Raw genomic sequence first — 18964 nt, forward strand, 5'->3', positions numbered from 1 at the left:
CAAAAGTTTAACTTTGAACATTTTTCAATAAAAAACACAACTTCTTTTCCTGGAGTTTGATGCCAGCGTTGCCACACAGGTATGAAAATGGATGTACATTTTAAAAATAATTCCAGAAATCTACAAGTGTACTTCTTTAAAAAGTAAAAAACTGTTTGGTTTAGCTGTTCTGTAAATTAGTAATGCATACATATGCACAGATATTGTTAAAACTGTACTTTCTGTTCAGAAATGCAAGGAAATGATTTGAAACCAGCATATTAAAAAATAACGATGTGCTTTACTACTTTTTTTTTTTCCAGCTTTGAATTTGTTTTCAGCAAATTCGGGTATAATTTCAATTATGTTTTCAGAACCTACCTGTACTTCTTTATACTTCAAAAACAGGAAGTATTTGGAGGGGATAATGGAAACAATCTGCTCATTTGAAATGCAGAAGCACCGATATTAATGACGAACTAAAATCAAGTTTTTTTTTTCTTTGTTGGCAGCTTAATCTGCACTTTGATCACCGTAACCTGATGCCATAAAGAGTTTAAACACAACAAAAAAACAAATTCCTGACCTTCTCTTAACACAAACATTACCAAACCTTCTGAGGCACTGTGGAACATTTTTATATTCCTTTTCATCTACTGAGGGGATTGACATAATGTACACAAAAGCACCTGAAGCAAATCACTCACTCTAAGCAAATACAAGCTTAATGATGCTGTAGGAAAAAATGGATCCTACGAACGGTATTGTCGATACAGGCAAAGAGTTTTCGGCTGCATATTTTTTCCTGTTTGCCACCAAGCTTCATTCATTCCACCAAAACTGATAAAAAACCCACACAAACGCCAAAAATTGACATCTTGCATGGCCGGGCCTTTACTACCATTAACAGTTTTACTACCGTTCATCTAACCTGCAGCTGGCAAACAGCCCACAACAAATGTGCTGTTAGTTAAAACTACAGTGCTCAAAATGATATTGCTTTTCTTCAGAACAAACAAAGAAACATACATTTGTAAATCATTGTAAACCCTGACAGCCTCATAAAGATCATTCCATAATGAGTGCATTCATATTCAAAACAGGCACAGGTGCTTGTTTGGATGATGACTTTATTTCTTTTATGAAATGGGAAGTAATTTCAGTTTCTACACAATCTTATTATGTATTCATTTCATTTACTCTGAGTAGTTCTTCAGGAAATACTGCTCTGGCAGAGAAACAGTGGCACGGCAGCATCTGATCAATGCACGAAACCTATCACTGAAAACAAAGAATGATAAGATTTCTCTGACTGTCTGACAGAAATGCTGCGATTCTGATATGTACGAGCTCTTGTGCTCTTCGTGCGCCTCTTATTCGGTACTCGTCTGCCGTCATGTGATCTGCCACGGTGTTCTGCTCCTGTATGGATGCCATCTGATGTGGTCAGGTTGTGTTTTGCTCCTCTGTTACCCTGTTGGAGCAGTAATCCTGGATAGCTTTGGGGGAAAGAGAAAGAGGAGAGAAGAGAATGATGATGATAAATGAGATTTGATGAAGCTGATAAATAAATGTTTGTCAATTGATGGTTTTAGTTAGGAGTGAATCAGCTTTTGCTACGCAAACCGCATTAGACTCCACAAACTTGATCTCATGCTTTAAGCATAATTGAATTTCGATACAACTCCTACTGTTCCTCTTTTGATTGGCTGCTTCCCATTTATATAGAAACCGCTTCCTCTTTCATTGTTTAATCAGGAATTGAGCCGTCAGCTAAATGATCTAGTCATCAAAACTGGTGGGGGTCTTCACTGGAAGAAGGAATACGCCTGACTGTGCATCTAACTTCCTTCTAAAGAAAAATGCAAACTATGACGTATGAGGTGCCAAAGGGTTTGTTTATGATGTGCAAATACAGGGGTGGGAGTCATAAAATGCATAACTCTATACTTGGCGCATCTCCTGGATCCCTGCCTACAAGTCCTGCTCTGACTATCTGACCACTGTCTGCATTTACAACTGAGAGAAAACAAAGTCAACATGACAGCTCTACAGTAACATCCTGAGGGATGGGGGTAGTGTTGACATTTGCTGCAAGTGAGCTGAGATGATTTCTTTTTGGTTCTTGTTGTTTTGGCAACAGTTTCACACCATCTTCCCATTCACCAGTTTTGGCATCCTGTGACTTCGCCCACTTCTCAAAACCTCTATTCTAGTTGCAGGATTGGCAGCTGACGGTCAGAAGGGGATTTCCAGGCAAGTCCAGCTGACCTTGACGGCTACACTTAAGTCACACAAGATTTGCTTTGGCCTTTTATGCTTACTGATTGTACGATGCTCATTTGTGTGGATCTCTTTCTGAAAACAAACTCACTTTTCACAATTTCCTGGTAGACTTCCGCAGCGGGGGAGTCGGGCACCTCGCTCAGGAAAGACTTGCCCTCGTCACAGCTCCGTGCTATCCTGGGATCTAGAGGCACCTTTCCTAACAGGGGTAGTTTGAGGTCTGCACACATTTTCTCAGCTCCCCCGGTTGTGGGAGGGAAGATCTGTGACGTATTCTACAAGGAAGAGTTTAAAGAAAAAATTATGCATGGATCAGCTAGGTACTTTCTTAATCTACACATGAGGAATTTGGGATTGATTAACTGTGTAAACATGACATTTTTCCACTGGGAATTCTAGCTCGAAGCTCAGGCCATAACCTGGAAAACTAAAACACGCTGCACAGAGAGAGAGATTTAAAAGGGTTGCTTAAATGGCATCTCCCACTCTCCCACATTGTCTTTAAAGTGTGGCTATTTCACTGTTTAGTGATAGGATAGGACATTGTGGTCCTGTTATATCATATCCTCTAGGCTCAATCACCCCTCCCAAAAAATAAAATGCCAGATGGTGAATAGAAAGGAAACGGCACAAGGCCCTCCCTTAAAGGGGTGTAAGAGCCTCAGGAAATGAAATCTAAAAGGAAAAAAACAAGACATAAAAATGTAGAGAAACACAGAACTTTGTTGATGTGATTTTGTGCAAGGTGAGCTTGCTTGTGGTTGTGAAAATGAGTGCACTGTATCCTGTTCAGTGTATCTGCAGTATATCTGCACAGGATAGCAGGCGAAGCCTCCTCACAACCTGGTTTTTTTTGTAATGAGCTAAAATAGCACAGATGCGAGTACATCTTTCAGACCTCTTTGCCTCGTTCCTCTTTTCTGTGTGCTCTATTTCTTTACTTACCAGAACTAATCAAGCGTATGCTCGCAATGCTTGTACACATTTCTCACCAGATTAGATCAGATTTTTGATTTTTTTTTGTCAATGTGGTTCTGGTTTTTGCCCAATTATCTTATCCAACTCTTTAAGAAAAAAAAAAGAAAAGAAAAAAAAAAGATGTAAAGTTAACAGAGACATGGATCTGGTGCATTTTGAGCTTATCTGTGTTTTGCACAGGTGTGTGTGTGTGAGAGCGACCTTGCATTTAGGGCAGACAAAGCCGCTCATGTTCTCCACCACCCCGATGATCGGCAACTTAACCTTCTGACAGAATCGGATCTCCTTTCGCACGTCCTGCAACGACACCTCCTAGACAGACGCGGAAACAGGAACCACAGAAAGAGAAAGTCAAAAGCGAGGGTTGAAGTTTGTGTGGATGTGTGGATGGGTGGGGATGGGCAGCATACAGTGGACAGGGAGGGGGATGCAGGATGCGACACACACACACGCGCGCACACACACACGCACACACACATGAAAAAAGTTCACAGATTAATCAGTCTGGCTTGTTTGTTTGGTAATTCCCACCGGGTGGGTGTGTGTGGTCGGTCGTGGGTTAGTGAGATCAGGCGGAATGAGGAAGTGTGTCTGTTGCTTTCTGACTTCACCGCACTGAGCCTAATCTAAGAAGCAGGAAATTGGTGCTTCACTTCACCAAGTGCAATACGAACTTTGACACAGCTTAGGTCTTCTTAACTGAACACAAGTAGAGTAAGCCACATTTATTGACAAGGCGCTCAATGTTCGCCACACTAGATCCTGGGAAGAATCATCAGCAGGAAACATGACTGACAGAACTAGTATGGCTGCCGGATCACAGTCTTTTTAATGTCTGCATGCAGGGCAACATTGGGTTAACCTTCAAGTATTTGTGTGTAAATATCATGATGCCCTGTGGGCAGACATGTTGCTGCCCGTTCAGCAAAAACACCACCCTGTGCCTATTCTGTCTGTGGCTTTATCACACCAAAAATCACCATTACAAACCAGGTAACAAAAGCACGTGATGTCAGCAGGTGAAGCGAACCGCTTTTGTACCGAGTTGACTTCCTATTAAATACGAAAATTTATAAGAAGCGCGCCGTGGAAGACAACAATAGAAAATTCTGAATTAATTTTTATTCTGCACAGCTCTGTAGCATGCCATTTCTTTAACAGTTTGTTGTCTACAAACATGCCTGTAAAAAACCTGTATAACAACATTTTATTGTGCGATAGGCTCTCGCTTTTCTTTTTACGATGGTTTCATGATGGAACAGCATCCTCTGTTGGTTGTGGTACGCTAAAAGCATCTTGTGAAATAAAGCAATTCATCTTCACTGACACTTGGCCACAGCGCCATGATTATGACCATGTGGAATTGCTTTATTGCCAACAGTAACAGCACCTGCACAACAAATGTCTTTGTCCCATATAATCCAACCTATTAAAACCTGTCGGCAACTGCACATGATTTTTGTGCATTAACGTGTGCATTCTAAGACAATCATTAGTGTGAGTGGATTCACTGTAAAGCCCTTACTCTGGATGATCCACGGACTTGTGCATTTGCTGGTGCAAAATTCAAATTTCATCTGTGTTTACGTTTCATAGTGGGCTGAAAAAGCAGGGGTCTAAAGACATCCTAAACATGTCAGTATGCTGTAAAGCCATAAAGGGGGAGCACCACCAATTCCACAAACCAGCAGCAGCATTAGTCATAACAGAAGGCAGCTGCATACGGCAAGATGCAACGTGCTGAGTTTTTTTTTGTGGTAAGCCAGTTACCTACCTGTGGTTTTCAGAGTCAATACTACATGACTGAAATGACTCAATTTGTATACAGACGTTCAGGTTGTTAAAATCATTTGGGGGAAATTTAGGGAATTACCAAGTGAAGTCCGTTGGACTGAAAGCAGACTTATATCTGCAGGTCAAATTTCAATTTAAGGCTGACAGCAGGTAGTTTTCATAAGTATTTGGATACATGTTTATATATTATTCTTTTTAAAGCTGCAATTGTTAACCTAAAATAGCTGAGCTAAAACTGAGTAGGTTTTTAATAACACTGAAACCTCTGAGTGAGAGTTAGAGAGCTTTTAGGACACACAGCTCGAGCTATGCATCTAAATGTCGGGCTGCTAAAGTTTCAGTTTCAAATGAGCACATGGGGTTCAGAGTTAACTGAAAGATGCTGAAGTTTAGCTGCAGGTGTCTGTGCAAGCAATAAAGAGGTATGTTGAAATATAATGACTGGAATTTCCTTGTCTGGTTGTCTTTCTAAGAACTATAACTGACAGCATATTCAAACAAAAATTTGCTTTTCATAAAGTCGGAGGTTTCTTCCTGTTAAAAAGGAGCTTATCATTCCCGCTGTCGCCAAGTGCTCACTCACATGGGGTCGTTTGATTATTGGGGTTTCTTTCAATAATACCGTTGAGATTTATATAAATAAAACTGAACTGATTTTCCCCCAAACTGCAGTCAGTTACAGTAAACAAAGTGCTCTGGAAAGAGGTACAAATAATTAACTGTAAATGAGCTGCCATACACCAGCCTGACATACTGTATGTTACCAAACAAAAGCAGGTGTAGCAGATTCATATAACTAAACACATGTCGGGTACTTGCATCACTTTCCGGTTTGTTTATAACTCATCACATAACTGAACATTGAACCTTTTCTCTTTTGTATTTGTCCCCAAAGTTTTTCCTCGTAAAAATGCTTTGATCCGTTGCTCATACCGAGGCTGCTAGCTTGTAGGCGGCTCTGAGCCCTGGATAGCTGAAGTTTTAGCCACTTTGCCTTTGCTAATGTATTTAAAATCTCCATGTTCAGCTGGGTGAAGGGGCTTTAAGCATCTGATTAGCATTAGGTTACAAATGAAAACATTTGTAACCTCATCCTGGAGTTTCATCCTGGAGTTTGTGTGTCTTCATTGAGCATGACTGTCTATGTGTGAAAACAGACATGAACATGAAACCCAGCGGCTCATAACTGGACATATATGAGGATGATTGGCTGCTCATCAGTCAAACAACATCTGAGAATGTTTTAAAAGCAGGTGTGTACAAAGAATTGCAAACTGAAGAAAAACCCTAGATTGCACCACAGCAGTGTTTTCAAAGGTTATTGACTTTAAAAAGCTCCCACAGAGCACTTTACATACTAAAGTAAACCTGCTCACACTAAAGCCGAGACTTGTACCTGTGGTGTGGTGATGATGATGGCTCCATCAACATGGGTGGAGCTTAGGTACTGGACGATGGACAGGTGTTCATCAGAGGTGCCGGGTGGAGTGTCTACGATGAGGTAATCCAGTTCCCCCCAGTCCACGTCCCTTAAAAACTGCTTAATCATCCCTGATTGGACACAAGCACCACACAGGTTGTTGCTATGTGAGATCTGGAAACATGAGCATCTCACATACACACATCACATTACCGCACCATTTTTCTTGGGTCCTCTCCAGATCACAGCATCATCAGGACTACTTAACAGGAAGCCAATAGACATGACTGCCAGGTTGTCGTCCACATACTGCAACACAACGCAGAGGCACCTGTTTTATTATGCTTAAATAAAGAAAATAATTTTAAAAATAAATAAATTGTTCAAATCAGCTCACCACAGGGGACCATCCAGAGCCACTCTGGTGAACCTACACAGGAGTCGACAGAAAGACAGCTCAATTTTTGTGTCCATGTGAGATTATGATTAAAATGTTGCACCAATATATATAACAGCTGTTTCTGACAGCTGCCTACTGACTTACTTGCTCTCCCTCTAAACCCATGATCCTTGGAATGGATGGACCACAGATGTCTACATCAAGCAGGGCAATCTAAAACAGGAAAAAGAAAGTGGAAGCATGAAAAGTCAGAAAACAAAGGATCTTTAAGCTCCAGTATAATGAAGGCAACTGTCTCCCTAAAGGCTACACAAGGCATTTCCTGTCTGCTTGACTGGGCAACACATCAAAACAATGGGGCTGTATCCTAGCACTAGGAGCCATCCTAAAGCATCGCTTTATCAGCATTTTCTCTGAGGAGCTGTAAAAAATTTGGTAAGTGGAATGTTTTGCAAGGGAGTGTCCAGTTGATCCCCTTGCTATGGATGACATCATTGTGAATGAACCTTTGGACTCCAGTGGTTTATGGGTAACAGTCAAAGTTAAAAACTCCTGCCAAGTCTAACATGAGATTTTCTTTCAACTAAGAAATAATGATTTACGCAAACTACACTAAGTTTTCATATGTCATGTTCACCTATATTCAGCCTAAAAAACGACTTTATGTAATACAGTGGTCCCTTGTTATAACACGGTTCACCTTTCGCAGCCTCGCTGTTTCGCAGATTTTTTTTGTGTGCAATTTTTCATGCTTTTTTTTTTTTTTTTTTTTTACAGCTCATTGTGTTCTGCATCCTGATTGGCTGTAGACCATTGTCACTCAATCTCATGCCGTGTCTCCAGTACAGTACAGAATGCGTTCAGCTTGTCAAATTTACATATATCTTCGATCGCTAACAGTGTGACTCCCTCAGGGGTTGGTGCATTGGTGGTTCTTGGTGTCCGGGGCTGGGCGCTCAGGTATGCACCAGCTCACTCCCGGTGGCTACTTGGCGGGGCCTGGTGCCTGTCGCTCGGTCAGGCCTCTTCCGGGGCAAAGGGGACCCCCCGGGCCTCCGGCCTCGGGGTCTGCGGCTCGGTTCACTCTGGCACAGCTGGCTGCCGGCAGAGCCGGCGGGCACGCCAGTGCAGCCCCCTCTGGCTTCTGCTCCGTGGCTACTGGGTGACCCCTCGTCTGGGGATCTCCTCAGCCCTTCCCAGGAGGGTGGCACGGATGCCCCTCCGGTGGTCCACCTTGGGCTCTCGCACTCTGGGGCCTCTGGATGTCTGAAGCCTGGATCTTCTCCATGCCTGCTTCATGCCCTGGGGGACGGGGCTATGGCCCCCCACACCCTCTAGCAGACCTTTTGTATACAAGCGCGCTGATCCACACAGGTGTGCACACGGATGTTCACTGTTCGTAGACATAAACTACACCTTTCTTAGCTGCTACTTCAAAGCACATTGTGCGCTGTCTGTCCTGTGTGCTGCACAACAACATTCAATATTTAGTATTTACTGCTGTTCACACTTAGCTAGATTAACGGGATGGTGTTGTGTTTAGTATGTTGCTTTGGTTTTTTTTTGCTTGTTTTCTCTTCTTTTTCTCTCAACAGGTGATCCAGGAGATTTTTTTTTTCTTTTTCTCCTTGTCTTTGTAAGTGCCCTTTCTCACTGTCCCTCTTCCCTTCTGTTTTTCTTTTCCTTCCTCTCTTTCCTATCCCCCAGTCATGTCTGTCCCATCTGTAACAACTGAAAATAAAATAAATAATAACAACAAAGATTGATCAAATGGACCAATACGGCAATGCCATGATGATCCATTTGGCAAAATAAATCCATTTGGTATCCTTGTTGGTCTTCAGACAACAATTCTGACGGCTAAAGAACCAAATGGGACAGACAAAAAAAACAAAACAAAAACAAAAAACAAACAAAAAAAAACAAAACAGTGTGACTCTGAAGTGCTGCACTGTATGTTTGTAAGTTTTCTCCCCAGCAAACACAACAGTGTCGACGAAACGTTTTGCACCATCAAAGGCAACCGTGGGTGTCTTCGGGTTCATTCTATAATACTGAAGTTATTTTTCTACCAAGGTTTGAAAGTGTTTAAACAAGAGAGAAAAGTGTGAACATGCTCATGCCTGCCTGAGAAAAGTGTATCAAGTGTGTAGTGAGAGGTTTCACAGCCTTAAAACATCTATAATAATTGTTAAAAATAAAGCTGGCTACTTCGCAGATTTTACCTATCGCGGGTTACTTTTAGAACGTAACTCCTGCGATAAACGAGGGACTACAACAGAAACTGCGCACTTATCACGCCATCAAGTACATTCAGGTCTGAAGAGCAGGTTTTTGGTTTGATCATTAATTCTGGCAAACTGCACAGATATTGCAAATTCATCAAAGTATTTTAAGCCGTGCAGATTTAAGGAAAGAAATATATCTGGTATCACTGGATTGCCAGTTTGACACTAATAAAGTGTTATTAACAGAATACTTTAAACAGAAGAAAGTGGTGTACATCTTACGGAAGAAAGATGCGGACAGACTTCCTAATGCAAATTATGAAATTCTAGAAAAATGCCCTGACAGATGTCTAAAAAACTGATTCTCCCACACATTATATCTCTGGGTGAGACAGCATTAGTCAATATAAGATACTTTTTTTTTTTAAAGAAATGCACATAAACTTAACAATATATACAATGATTTCTACTGAGATGCCTCTGATGCAGGACTGGAGCCTGACTTTCATTAAATTTAAAATGCTGTTGAGCACTTTGCCATCAGAGGCTAAGATATAACCGCCAATATTAGAAACTTTACTCTGAAAACAACAAGGAAACTTTACTCTTTAAGAGTAAAGAAGAAATTCGTTAGGTTTAGTTCTTCAGGTTTCCTGAAGAGTTTTATCTTTGGACACTGGCTGCTTTTTCACTAATCTTCACTCCCACCCTTCTTCCTGATCCCTCTCAGAGGAATGTGTTTTTGGTTTGTTCAGCCACTTAAAACTGTCCTATGAATCATTCAAGCATATTTTATCTTTATGCACTTTCTTATTAGGAGCCTGTCACAAAAAACACATGATTTGTTCCCATTACTTCAGTTGAATCCACAAAAAAAATCCCCCAAAACAAACATAAGACAGTTTGACAGGAATAAAATAGGATTTTTGCACCAACATAGTGATTCACAAATAAATCCAGCAACGGCCTGACACAGGACCTATGATATGAATCTGCCCCTCCAGTTTATCCATCTACGGTTCATTGAAGGCTCATCAGAAATGGTTTCAGTGAAACGGTGGCTGTCAAGAAGCTATACTTTGGAAATGAGCTTGTGGCAGTAATTTGATAAGAATGAGAGATACTGTTAGATAAATTAGGACAAGAGGCTAACATATTACCTCCAATATAAAAACAACTTAACTCTTCCAGAGTAAAGAAGAAATTTGTTAGATTTAGAAAGTGGAAATGTTCAATAGTTTATCTGTGGATACGAATAAAAAAAGCAGAATTATGCTGAATATTGTTAATAAGTTGTGAGATGTAGGATTGTCTGCTTGATTTTAGTTCGTTGCTGCAATAATGAAGTGAATTCTTATAGATTTCAAAGTCAGGTTATGATGATTTATGATTTTCTGTCTCAGCTCTGCGACAGATTATTTACGACACTTTTATCTTTTCTCTCTTTCTCCAGGTTGCTTTAGGTGAACCACGTATATCAACAGTTCAGACAGGAACCATATGACTGCTCATTTGAGAAACAGCATCAGAAAAGTTGTCCAGCACTTCATCTCACGCGGGAGATGGAGCAGGAGATATGGAATTAAAAACTCAGATAACTGATGCAGATTTACAGCTGAAAATGATTTTATATAAAACAGCGATCTCACCACCTGCCTGTTTGTACAGGTCCAATAAAACTACTGGTGGCGGCCACTGGTACCCCTCAGCCTCCTAGCAGATGAACCTGTGGTGCCAGTTTTAAAATCCTAGGGGACTCCCTTCTTGAGTTATCGCACACGGATGTCCACTTCGCCTGTCTGGCAGGGTGCCGACAATACCCCCATCAGCCTTTGGCGGCGAGGTAATTAAAGACTTTAATGACTGGGTAATGCTTTAATGAGCTCTGTGTTACCCGTGTCACCAAGACAAGTGTCAGTAATAACGCAAATAATAATAAATACTTGGACATTCAGGGAAGTGTGCTGTAAATTATAGGTAGTGATAACAGCAATGAGATAAGGTGGGTTTAATGTGTGAAACAGCGCTGCATTTGCTTACTGGCTTGCTGTTGGTGTCAGTTCTGTTGTTAATAGTAATAATAATAATAATAATAATAATAATGATAAATAATAATTCCACTGCATTCCACTGTTAATAACAGGTTGTGATTATGTGATTAACATTGTATAATACTATCGAAATTAAATAAAGAGAAGTTCCAAAGAAAAAAAGTTAAATGAAAAACAGCAGCTGAGCAAAATTTTGACACAAGTACTTTTATCAGCCTGGGACTGAGAGCTGTCCTACTCATGTCAACAATCGAGTGTCAGGTTCGCTGCTTACAGCAAACATACATGTAGCACTCACTCTGCAACTGATGCAACACAAATAAAAACATTAAAGCAATGGCACTGTTGTCATATTCAACTTGAAACTGTGAAAGCTATACAAGAAACTGGCGTATAAAGAGATATATCTCACAAAAAAAAAAAATTGCAGGAGACATAGACTAGCCTGATGCAGCTCACTCTATCCTACTGCTGGTTAATATAATCTATCATCGTTGTGGATGTAACTAATACATTTCTTCCTTGATGAATCTGTGGCATCTTTTAGAGTGATAGTGTTGTGTTCCTTGTTAGCGCTGGGTTTCAATTACCGATTTTCCGATTCAAATCGATTTCAGCTTTCATAGCGCAATATTTATTCATTCAATCCTGAACTGATTTTTAAATATAAATGTATTTTTGTGCCAGAATCTCAGGTTAAAGCGCACAAAACTATTTCAACAACCACTAAACAGCTGAAATAGCAAATGAGAGCAGGTGAACAGATTCCACACAAAGCGCAGACCGGACGCATCAGAATCAGTGAGATGTCGGCTTTCTCACCCGACGGCACGTACACGGACACGCCGTCGGTGCTGATAGCTCACAGCTCACAGATTCTGAAGCTGCAGGTTTTTTCTCTCTCCGACCAAAATTCACTGAAGCAGCAGTAAAGAAGATCAAAACTATGCTTTACATTTGATAAATATCGTCATTAATTCCCTCTTACTTTTGCTGTTTTGCTTCCACCAAGATTTAAAAAAATAAAATAAAAAATAAATAAAATATCACACTTCCTCCACAGCTCTCTCTTTCTCTCGCTGTGCTACCAGAAAAGTTTCTCCATGTCAAATCTGCTTTAGGGATTATTAGCTTGCTTATTACACTAAGTCTACCATTAAGTACAGCGCTGTCGGCCGCTGTTTTTTGTTTTGTTTTTTTTCCAAAAAAATGACCCTGACAAGAAAGCCTAATTTCTGCTGTTCAATACTGAAGAAACGTAAACTTTTTAAAATTATACCAAACTGCAAAACGTTTAGCTGTGTCTCTAATAAAACCTCTGTAGCTTTGCTCTGCTTCACTTCATATGTTGATTCATGGTTTTCTTCAGTTTATAATCTACTACAGAATATTTTTAAGGGGGTTATCTGCTATAAAAAGTCAGGCCAGGAAAATCTCCTTCATGTTTTCTGTTTCATCCTCAGTTACGTTGACACAAAGGCACCTGCTGCGATGCTTACACCTCTGATGAAGTCTCACGAGTGTCAGTACTGATAAATGTTGAGAATTTAAATATTCCTAACTGTCAAAATTTCCCCGATTCAAATCAAATCGGGACCCTGTGAATCGGAATCGAATCGATTATAGAAATCAGTGACGATACCCAGCCCTGTTCCTTGTGTCATTTTACTTTCAGAATTCAAATAGATTGTTACGCCATGTCTGCAGTGACCTCTAGTGGTCAGTGCATTTTACCGTTTTATATGAGAGCGCGTCAGGATTTACACACACTGACTACTTTGGACACCTGATCAACCACTTGTTAATGCAAATATGTAAATATAATAGCCGATCACACAGCAGCAACTCAGTGCATTTAGGCATGTAGACATGGTCGACGTGACCTGCTGAATTTCAAACAAGCGTCAATTCTCTGAGTGAAAATGCCTTGTTGAGGTCAGAGGTCGAAGGAGAACGGACCAGACAGCTTCCAGCTAACAGAAAGGGAACAGTAACAAAAATAACCACTCATTAAAAGCAAGGTACTCAGAAGAGCATCTCTGAATACGGAACTCTGAACCTTGAAGTAGATGGGCTACGGCAGCAACTTGCGCTACCGTTCACATGGGCTCACCAAAATTGGACAATTTAAAAGAAAAAAAAAAAAAGAAAAAATGTTGCCTGGTCTGAGGAGTCCCAACTTTTATCTTTTAGATTGTAGGTCCAGAAACAAAAGCAGGAATCCATCCTGCCTTATAAGTTGTACCTATCAGAGTATGGTTGCTACCACTTTATGATCAGTGTGCCCATCTTCTGATGGCTGCTTCCAGCAGGACACAAACCTCAAAATTATCTCAAACTCGATTCTTGAACATGACAGTGAGTTCGCTGCACTCAAATGCCTCTAAAATAACCAGATCTCAATCCAACAGAGCATCTGCAGGACGTGGTGGAACAGGAGATTCACATTATAGACGTGCAGCAGACTAATCTACGGCATCTGTCTAATGCAGTCGTGTCAATATGAACCAAAATCTGAGAGGAAAGGTTCCAGCACTTTGCTGAGTTTGTGCCATGAATAATTATGGCAGTTCTGAAGGCAAAAGGGGCCAAACATGGTGCATGCAAGCTGTGCCTAATAAAGTGTCTCATCATTGTACAGGGTGGGCCATTTATATGGATACACCATAATAACATGGGAATGGTTGGTGATATTAAAGTCCTGTTTGTGGCACATTAGTATATGTGAGGGGGCAAACTCCTCAAGATGGGTGGTGACCATGGTGGCCATGTAGAAGTCGGCCATCTTGGATACAACTTTTGTTTTTTCAATAGGAAGAGGGCCATGTGACACATCAAACTTATTGGTAATGTCACAAGAAAAACAATGGTGTGCTTGGTTTCAACGTAACTTTATTCTTTCATGAGTTATTTACAAGTTTCTCTTTGTTCACAGCCATTAACAAATTGTGTTGATATCTGGTGAACGCAGTAACCGGGTCATTGCAGCAGATTTCAATGCAAGACACCCTACGAGACCACCCATCTCCCATGCTACAGTTAGCAAACTGCTTGCTAAGTTTCATGAAACTGGTTCAGTGTTTGATTTGCCAAAATGTGGACGCAAGAAAACTGTCACTAATGAAGAAACATCAGTGGCTGTCCTAGCTTCATTCAGCAAGAGCCCACAGCGTAGCACTCGCCACATGTCACTGGAGAGTGGCATTAGTCGAACATCTCTTCGGCGGATATTAGCTACTCACAAATGGCACCCTTACAAACTCCAGCTACTGCAGCATCTCAACGAGGATGACCCAGATCGGCGCACAGAATTTGCAGAATGGGCAAAACAAAAATTGGAACAGGACCCTCAGTTCACGCAGAAGATTTTGTTCAGTGATGAGGCAAACTTTTATGTGAATGGTGAAGTTAACAAACAAAACCACCGCTATTGGTCTGACACTAACCCACATTGGGTGAATCCCTCCAAGACTGTTGGAACAACAAAAGTGATGGTTTGGTGTGGTATATGGGGTACAACGATAGTGGGTCCATTCTTCATCAATGGAAACCTCAAGGCCACTGGATATTTGAAATTGCTACATGATGATGTGTTTCCCTCTTTATGCACTGAAGCTGGCACGTTCCCTGAGTTTTTCCAGCAAGATGGTGTTGTTGCCTGTGCTGGCATTTCTCCTGCGGTGTTGCTATCAGTGTGTGAAGAGTGGGAGAAGAGGGTTGCATTGACAATCCAACACAATGGGCAGCACATTGAACACATTTTATAAGTGGTCAGAAACTTGTAAATAACTCATGAAAGAATAAAGTTACGTTGAAACCAAGCACACCATTGTTTTTCTTGTGACATTACCAATAAGTTTGATGTGTCACATGACCCTCTTCCTATTGAAAAAACAAAAGTTGTATCCAAGATGGCCGACTTCTAAATGGCCACCATGGTCACCACCCATCTTGAGGAGTTTGCCCCCTCACATATACTAATGTGCCACAAACAGGACTTTAATATCACCAACCATTCCCATTTTATTACGGTGTATCCATATAAATGGCCCACCCTGTAGATTGAACTTCAGTTACAGAAGCCACAGTAGGGATTAATGAACTATGTGATTTTCTTTCTACTTGCCTCAGACAATAAGGTCTTAAAAGTGGAAACAGTAAAAGGGGGAAAAAACAATCCAAAAGTTAATTGGATTCTGATTTTGAGACAATACTTGCTTGTTTGCTGCTGGATATGATTTGCATGTCAGAAAATAATAATATTATTGATATTCTGTATTACCTCCTTTGTGGTGTCACTTGCCAGAGCGTGAGCCAAGTGAGCGCTAAAGGTGCTCTTCCCCACACCTCCTTTTCCAGACAACACGAGGATCTTGTGTTTGACTGTTGACAGCTTCTCTCCTATCTCTGCTATAGCTGTAGACACACGGGAACGAGATGAGATGTTTTAAGCTCTTAAGTAATCCCCTAATGTATTTGCTGAAGCCCAAATATGTATCAAAATATTAAAGTGATGAGATAATAACACACGGTCTTACCAGGGTCGGGGGCTTTTGTGGCTCCAGAGGCACAGAGTTTCTGGTTGGGACAGCCCTGGCATGATGCAGACTTGCCAGCTTGCTCACTTGTTGTACCCGGACAGTCTAACCAGGATAAAACAGAATCCAGTCATCAAGATGTTTTCTGAGCACCTTAAAGAGACCTAAATATCCTAGATCTGCTTCGAGTGGTTGTCGTTAAAATAAAATGTGGTTGAACAAAATATCTAGAACCTCTGCAAAGTCTGATTGGCACTTCAATAGTCTTTCAAAAATACCTTGAAACAGATGTCATCATAATTTTGAGATTTTAATGACTTCTTTGAACTGTTCCTCTTCCACGGTGGAACGATTGTACAGCACACATCTTAAATGCCTTTAAAAACAAGAACTAGGTGAATTTATTTTGGATTTTTCTTTAATCCATACAGGGTCAAAAGTATACATATAGCCTCAAACATATACACACACATTCATTTTAATGTTTCATAAATGATGCTTAAGGTTATACAGTCTTTTAACTTGACAAGGCCAAGGCCTGTTAACTCATTAGTGATCACGATTGACTAAAACTGGTAGTTTGTTGTTGCTGGCATAAAAATGATTTTCTTTGACAGCATTCAGTAGACTGACCAACACTCAGAACAATGGGAAAGTCCCAGGAACTCAGTGAAGACTTAAGAAGGAGAATTTTAAATCTACACATGTCGGGAAGGTCTCTTGGAGCTATTTCTAAATAACTGCAGCTTCCAGATCTAAGTTCAAAGAATTGTATGTAATTGCAAGCTGTGCCACAATTTTGCCAATATCTGAAAGATGATCCAAACTGTGAACCTCAGATGAGAGGAAATTGGTTAGGATGTTGAGGAACAACCCAGGAACCACTAAGGATCAAGCCTGCCGTAAAGTGGAAACTGCTAAAACACCAGCATCACTGTCCACAGTAAACCGAGTTTTACATTGCCATGGACTGTGAGGGTGCCAACTATGAAAGAAGTCCCTGCTTCAAAATCCACACCATCAAACTTGACTGAAATTTACAAAGTGGATGAAATAATGAAGAAGCAGGACTGCCTCCCAAGTCTTCAACTTCACCTTACATCAGCAGCGACATCATTAAAACCTGGTAGCAGTTGGGTGTTCTAACAGGACAATGAAGCCAAACATACAAACTGATTTTGGAATGGATAAAGCAGACTAATATTAAGTCTTCCTGAAACCCCAACCTCAAACCTACTGAAAATTACTACTTTAAAAGCCAGGTCAAACTAATTTAAATGACCTCTACCAATCCTGCCAAGAAGAGTGGTCAAATATCCAGAAAGAATTGCGCCAGAAGCTTTTTGATGAGTACCAAAATACATTTGGTTTTGCTAAGGGATCGTGTAATACCAAAAGAAAAGCTGCTCGCATACGATGGTCCCTTATAATCCTTTATACACAGCTTAATATAACATGCAGCCAAGAGACTACTAAAATGACTTTATTAAAACTTATTTACATATTAAATCATATAACTGCATAGAAGACTCATCATGACTCAGCAAAACTGGAAGACGTACTGTGATACCCGTTTAAATTCCCTTGTGTGGATTTTATGCGAATTTTGACCACAGCAATAAAAACAAACAAACAAACAAACAAACACTTTACTTTAGTGATACATCAAACGATGCCTGATAAGCTCCTAAATAAGCATCACATTCAACTTTCTGAATATCCCGAATTCAACGTGTAATAAATTCATTAAATTAAATCACAACACGTGGTAAATTAATTTATTTAAAACATCCTTATTAATGTCCTTTCATACACAGACTCAAAGCTATTAATGCTGATAATTCCAACAGTCAGAGATAACACAACGGAATAGGAACAACTGCCGTGTGTTTAACAATCACCGCGACCTTACAGTTAAAAGTAAATTCCTGACAACCACACAACTTGAACAACATGACTGAGGTATTAAAAGTCAAGAAAAGTAAGTTTAAAGGCTTACGCTCTGGAGCATTTTCTGGTACGTCTGCCATGTTTGCTCGGTGTCCTCCAGTTAAAGTCTTCCCCTCCAAAGGTTCCGGATACGCAACATGTGAAACGTCGATTCTTTTCTTCTTATACAGTTTTAAACAGTTTTATCGAAGGACTGTGACAACAGCACTCAATGTACTCAATACAATACTGAGCACAGCAATGAATATGGAGAAAAATAAATAAATAAACAACAGATACATCATTTGTACCGCTCTTGTGAATACAAACACTCAGGATCGGTTTGAGGAATATCTTTACATTTAAGCACAAACGTCACCTTACATACATCAGCTTGTGAGGCTTTATTTCGAGCATGTTGCAATCGTAAATCAGCTAGATAAGAACAAAAACAAAATCAAAACAAAAACATAAGAAAGGAAAAAAGGAAAAGGATAGGACATAAGGAAATTATAACAATAAAAAACATGATAAATAAAAGAAGCAGGGAGAAGCATATTCTTATTTAATCCAGTATTCTCCACTATTTGTTATTAACTATGATCACTGTTACTTCCTATTTATATCCTGTCCTGTCATAAATCGCGCGAAAAGCAACAACAATACACTGACCACTAGAGGACACTGTAGACATAGTATGACAATTTCAAATTCTACAACTACTACTGCAACCGTTCAAAAGATTTTCAAAAAACCTTGAGATCAAGGTCACTGAGATTTGAATTCGTCTAAGATTTTTAATGAAGGCACCTCTGGTATCAATCTGAAAATCCTATGGTGTGCTGTCGGATTCAAAAGACTTTCAGAAAACCTGATCTCTGACTTTGACCTTGAGGTTGAGGTCACCGGGGTTAAAACTCGTCCGCGATTTTTAGTACATACACCTGTGATATCAGTCAACTTAGGTGTCCACGCTGCCCGCCTGCCAAGCCGGGTGACAACAATACTGATGAGGTAAAAAGTTTCACCGTTACACGATGAAGACAACCCTATCGCTCTTAAAGATGCCACAGCTGCATCAAGGAGGAAATTCATTTGTTAAATTATATTCACAAAGATGTTAGATTACACTAATCAGTAATAGGATAGAGTTAGATAGCCTCAGGTTATTAGCCAATGTCGACTGCAATTTGTCTGTGAGATAAACTTTGAGGACAATTTGTGATTGTTTGAGTAATTCTTTGTTGTAACAAAGACATATTAGCATTTTAACAATTTATTCATTAAGCAAACAGGGGCCTCGGTATATAGTATGTGAATATGATTGCCTTTCACACAGATGTGTTACAGAAGAAATAACT

General features: G+C 40.2%; 1 protein-coding gene across 1 annotated transcript; it reads right to left on the reverse strand.

Annotated features, from left to right (window-relative positions):
* Positions 1–1077: 1077 nt before the first annotated feature.
* nubp1 (nucleotide binding protein 1 (MinD homolog, E. coli)) lies at positions 1078–17751 on the reverse strand. The gene is made up of 10 exons (XM_063471514.1): positions 17674–17751; positions 15675–15779; positions 15419–15552; positions 7002–7070; positions 6855–6887; positions 6676–6766; positions 6434–6588; positions 3445–3555; positions 2354–2540; positions 1078–1478 (listed from the first exon to the last, which is right to left on the reverse strand). Exons 1-10 carry the CDS (start codon positions 17702–17704, stop codon positions 1426–1428), a joined length of 969 nt encoding a protein of 322 aa, XP_063327584.1. The 5' UTR covers positions 17705–17751; the 3' UTR covers positions 1078–1425.
* Positions 17752–18964: the final 1213 nt, after the last annotated feature.

The sequence above is a fragment of the Pelmatolapia mariae genome, linkage group LG4 (genome assembly GCF_036321145.2).
Source record: "Pelmatolapia mariae isolate MD_Pm_ZW linkage group LG4, Pm_UMD_F_2, whole genome shotgun sequence".
Lineage (NCBI taxonomy): Eukaryota > Metazoa > Chordata > Actinopteri > Cichliformes > Cichlidae > Pelmatolapia > Pelmatolapia mariae.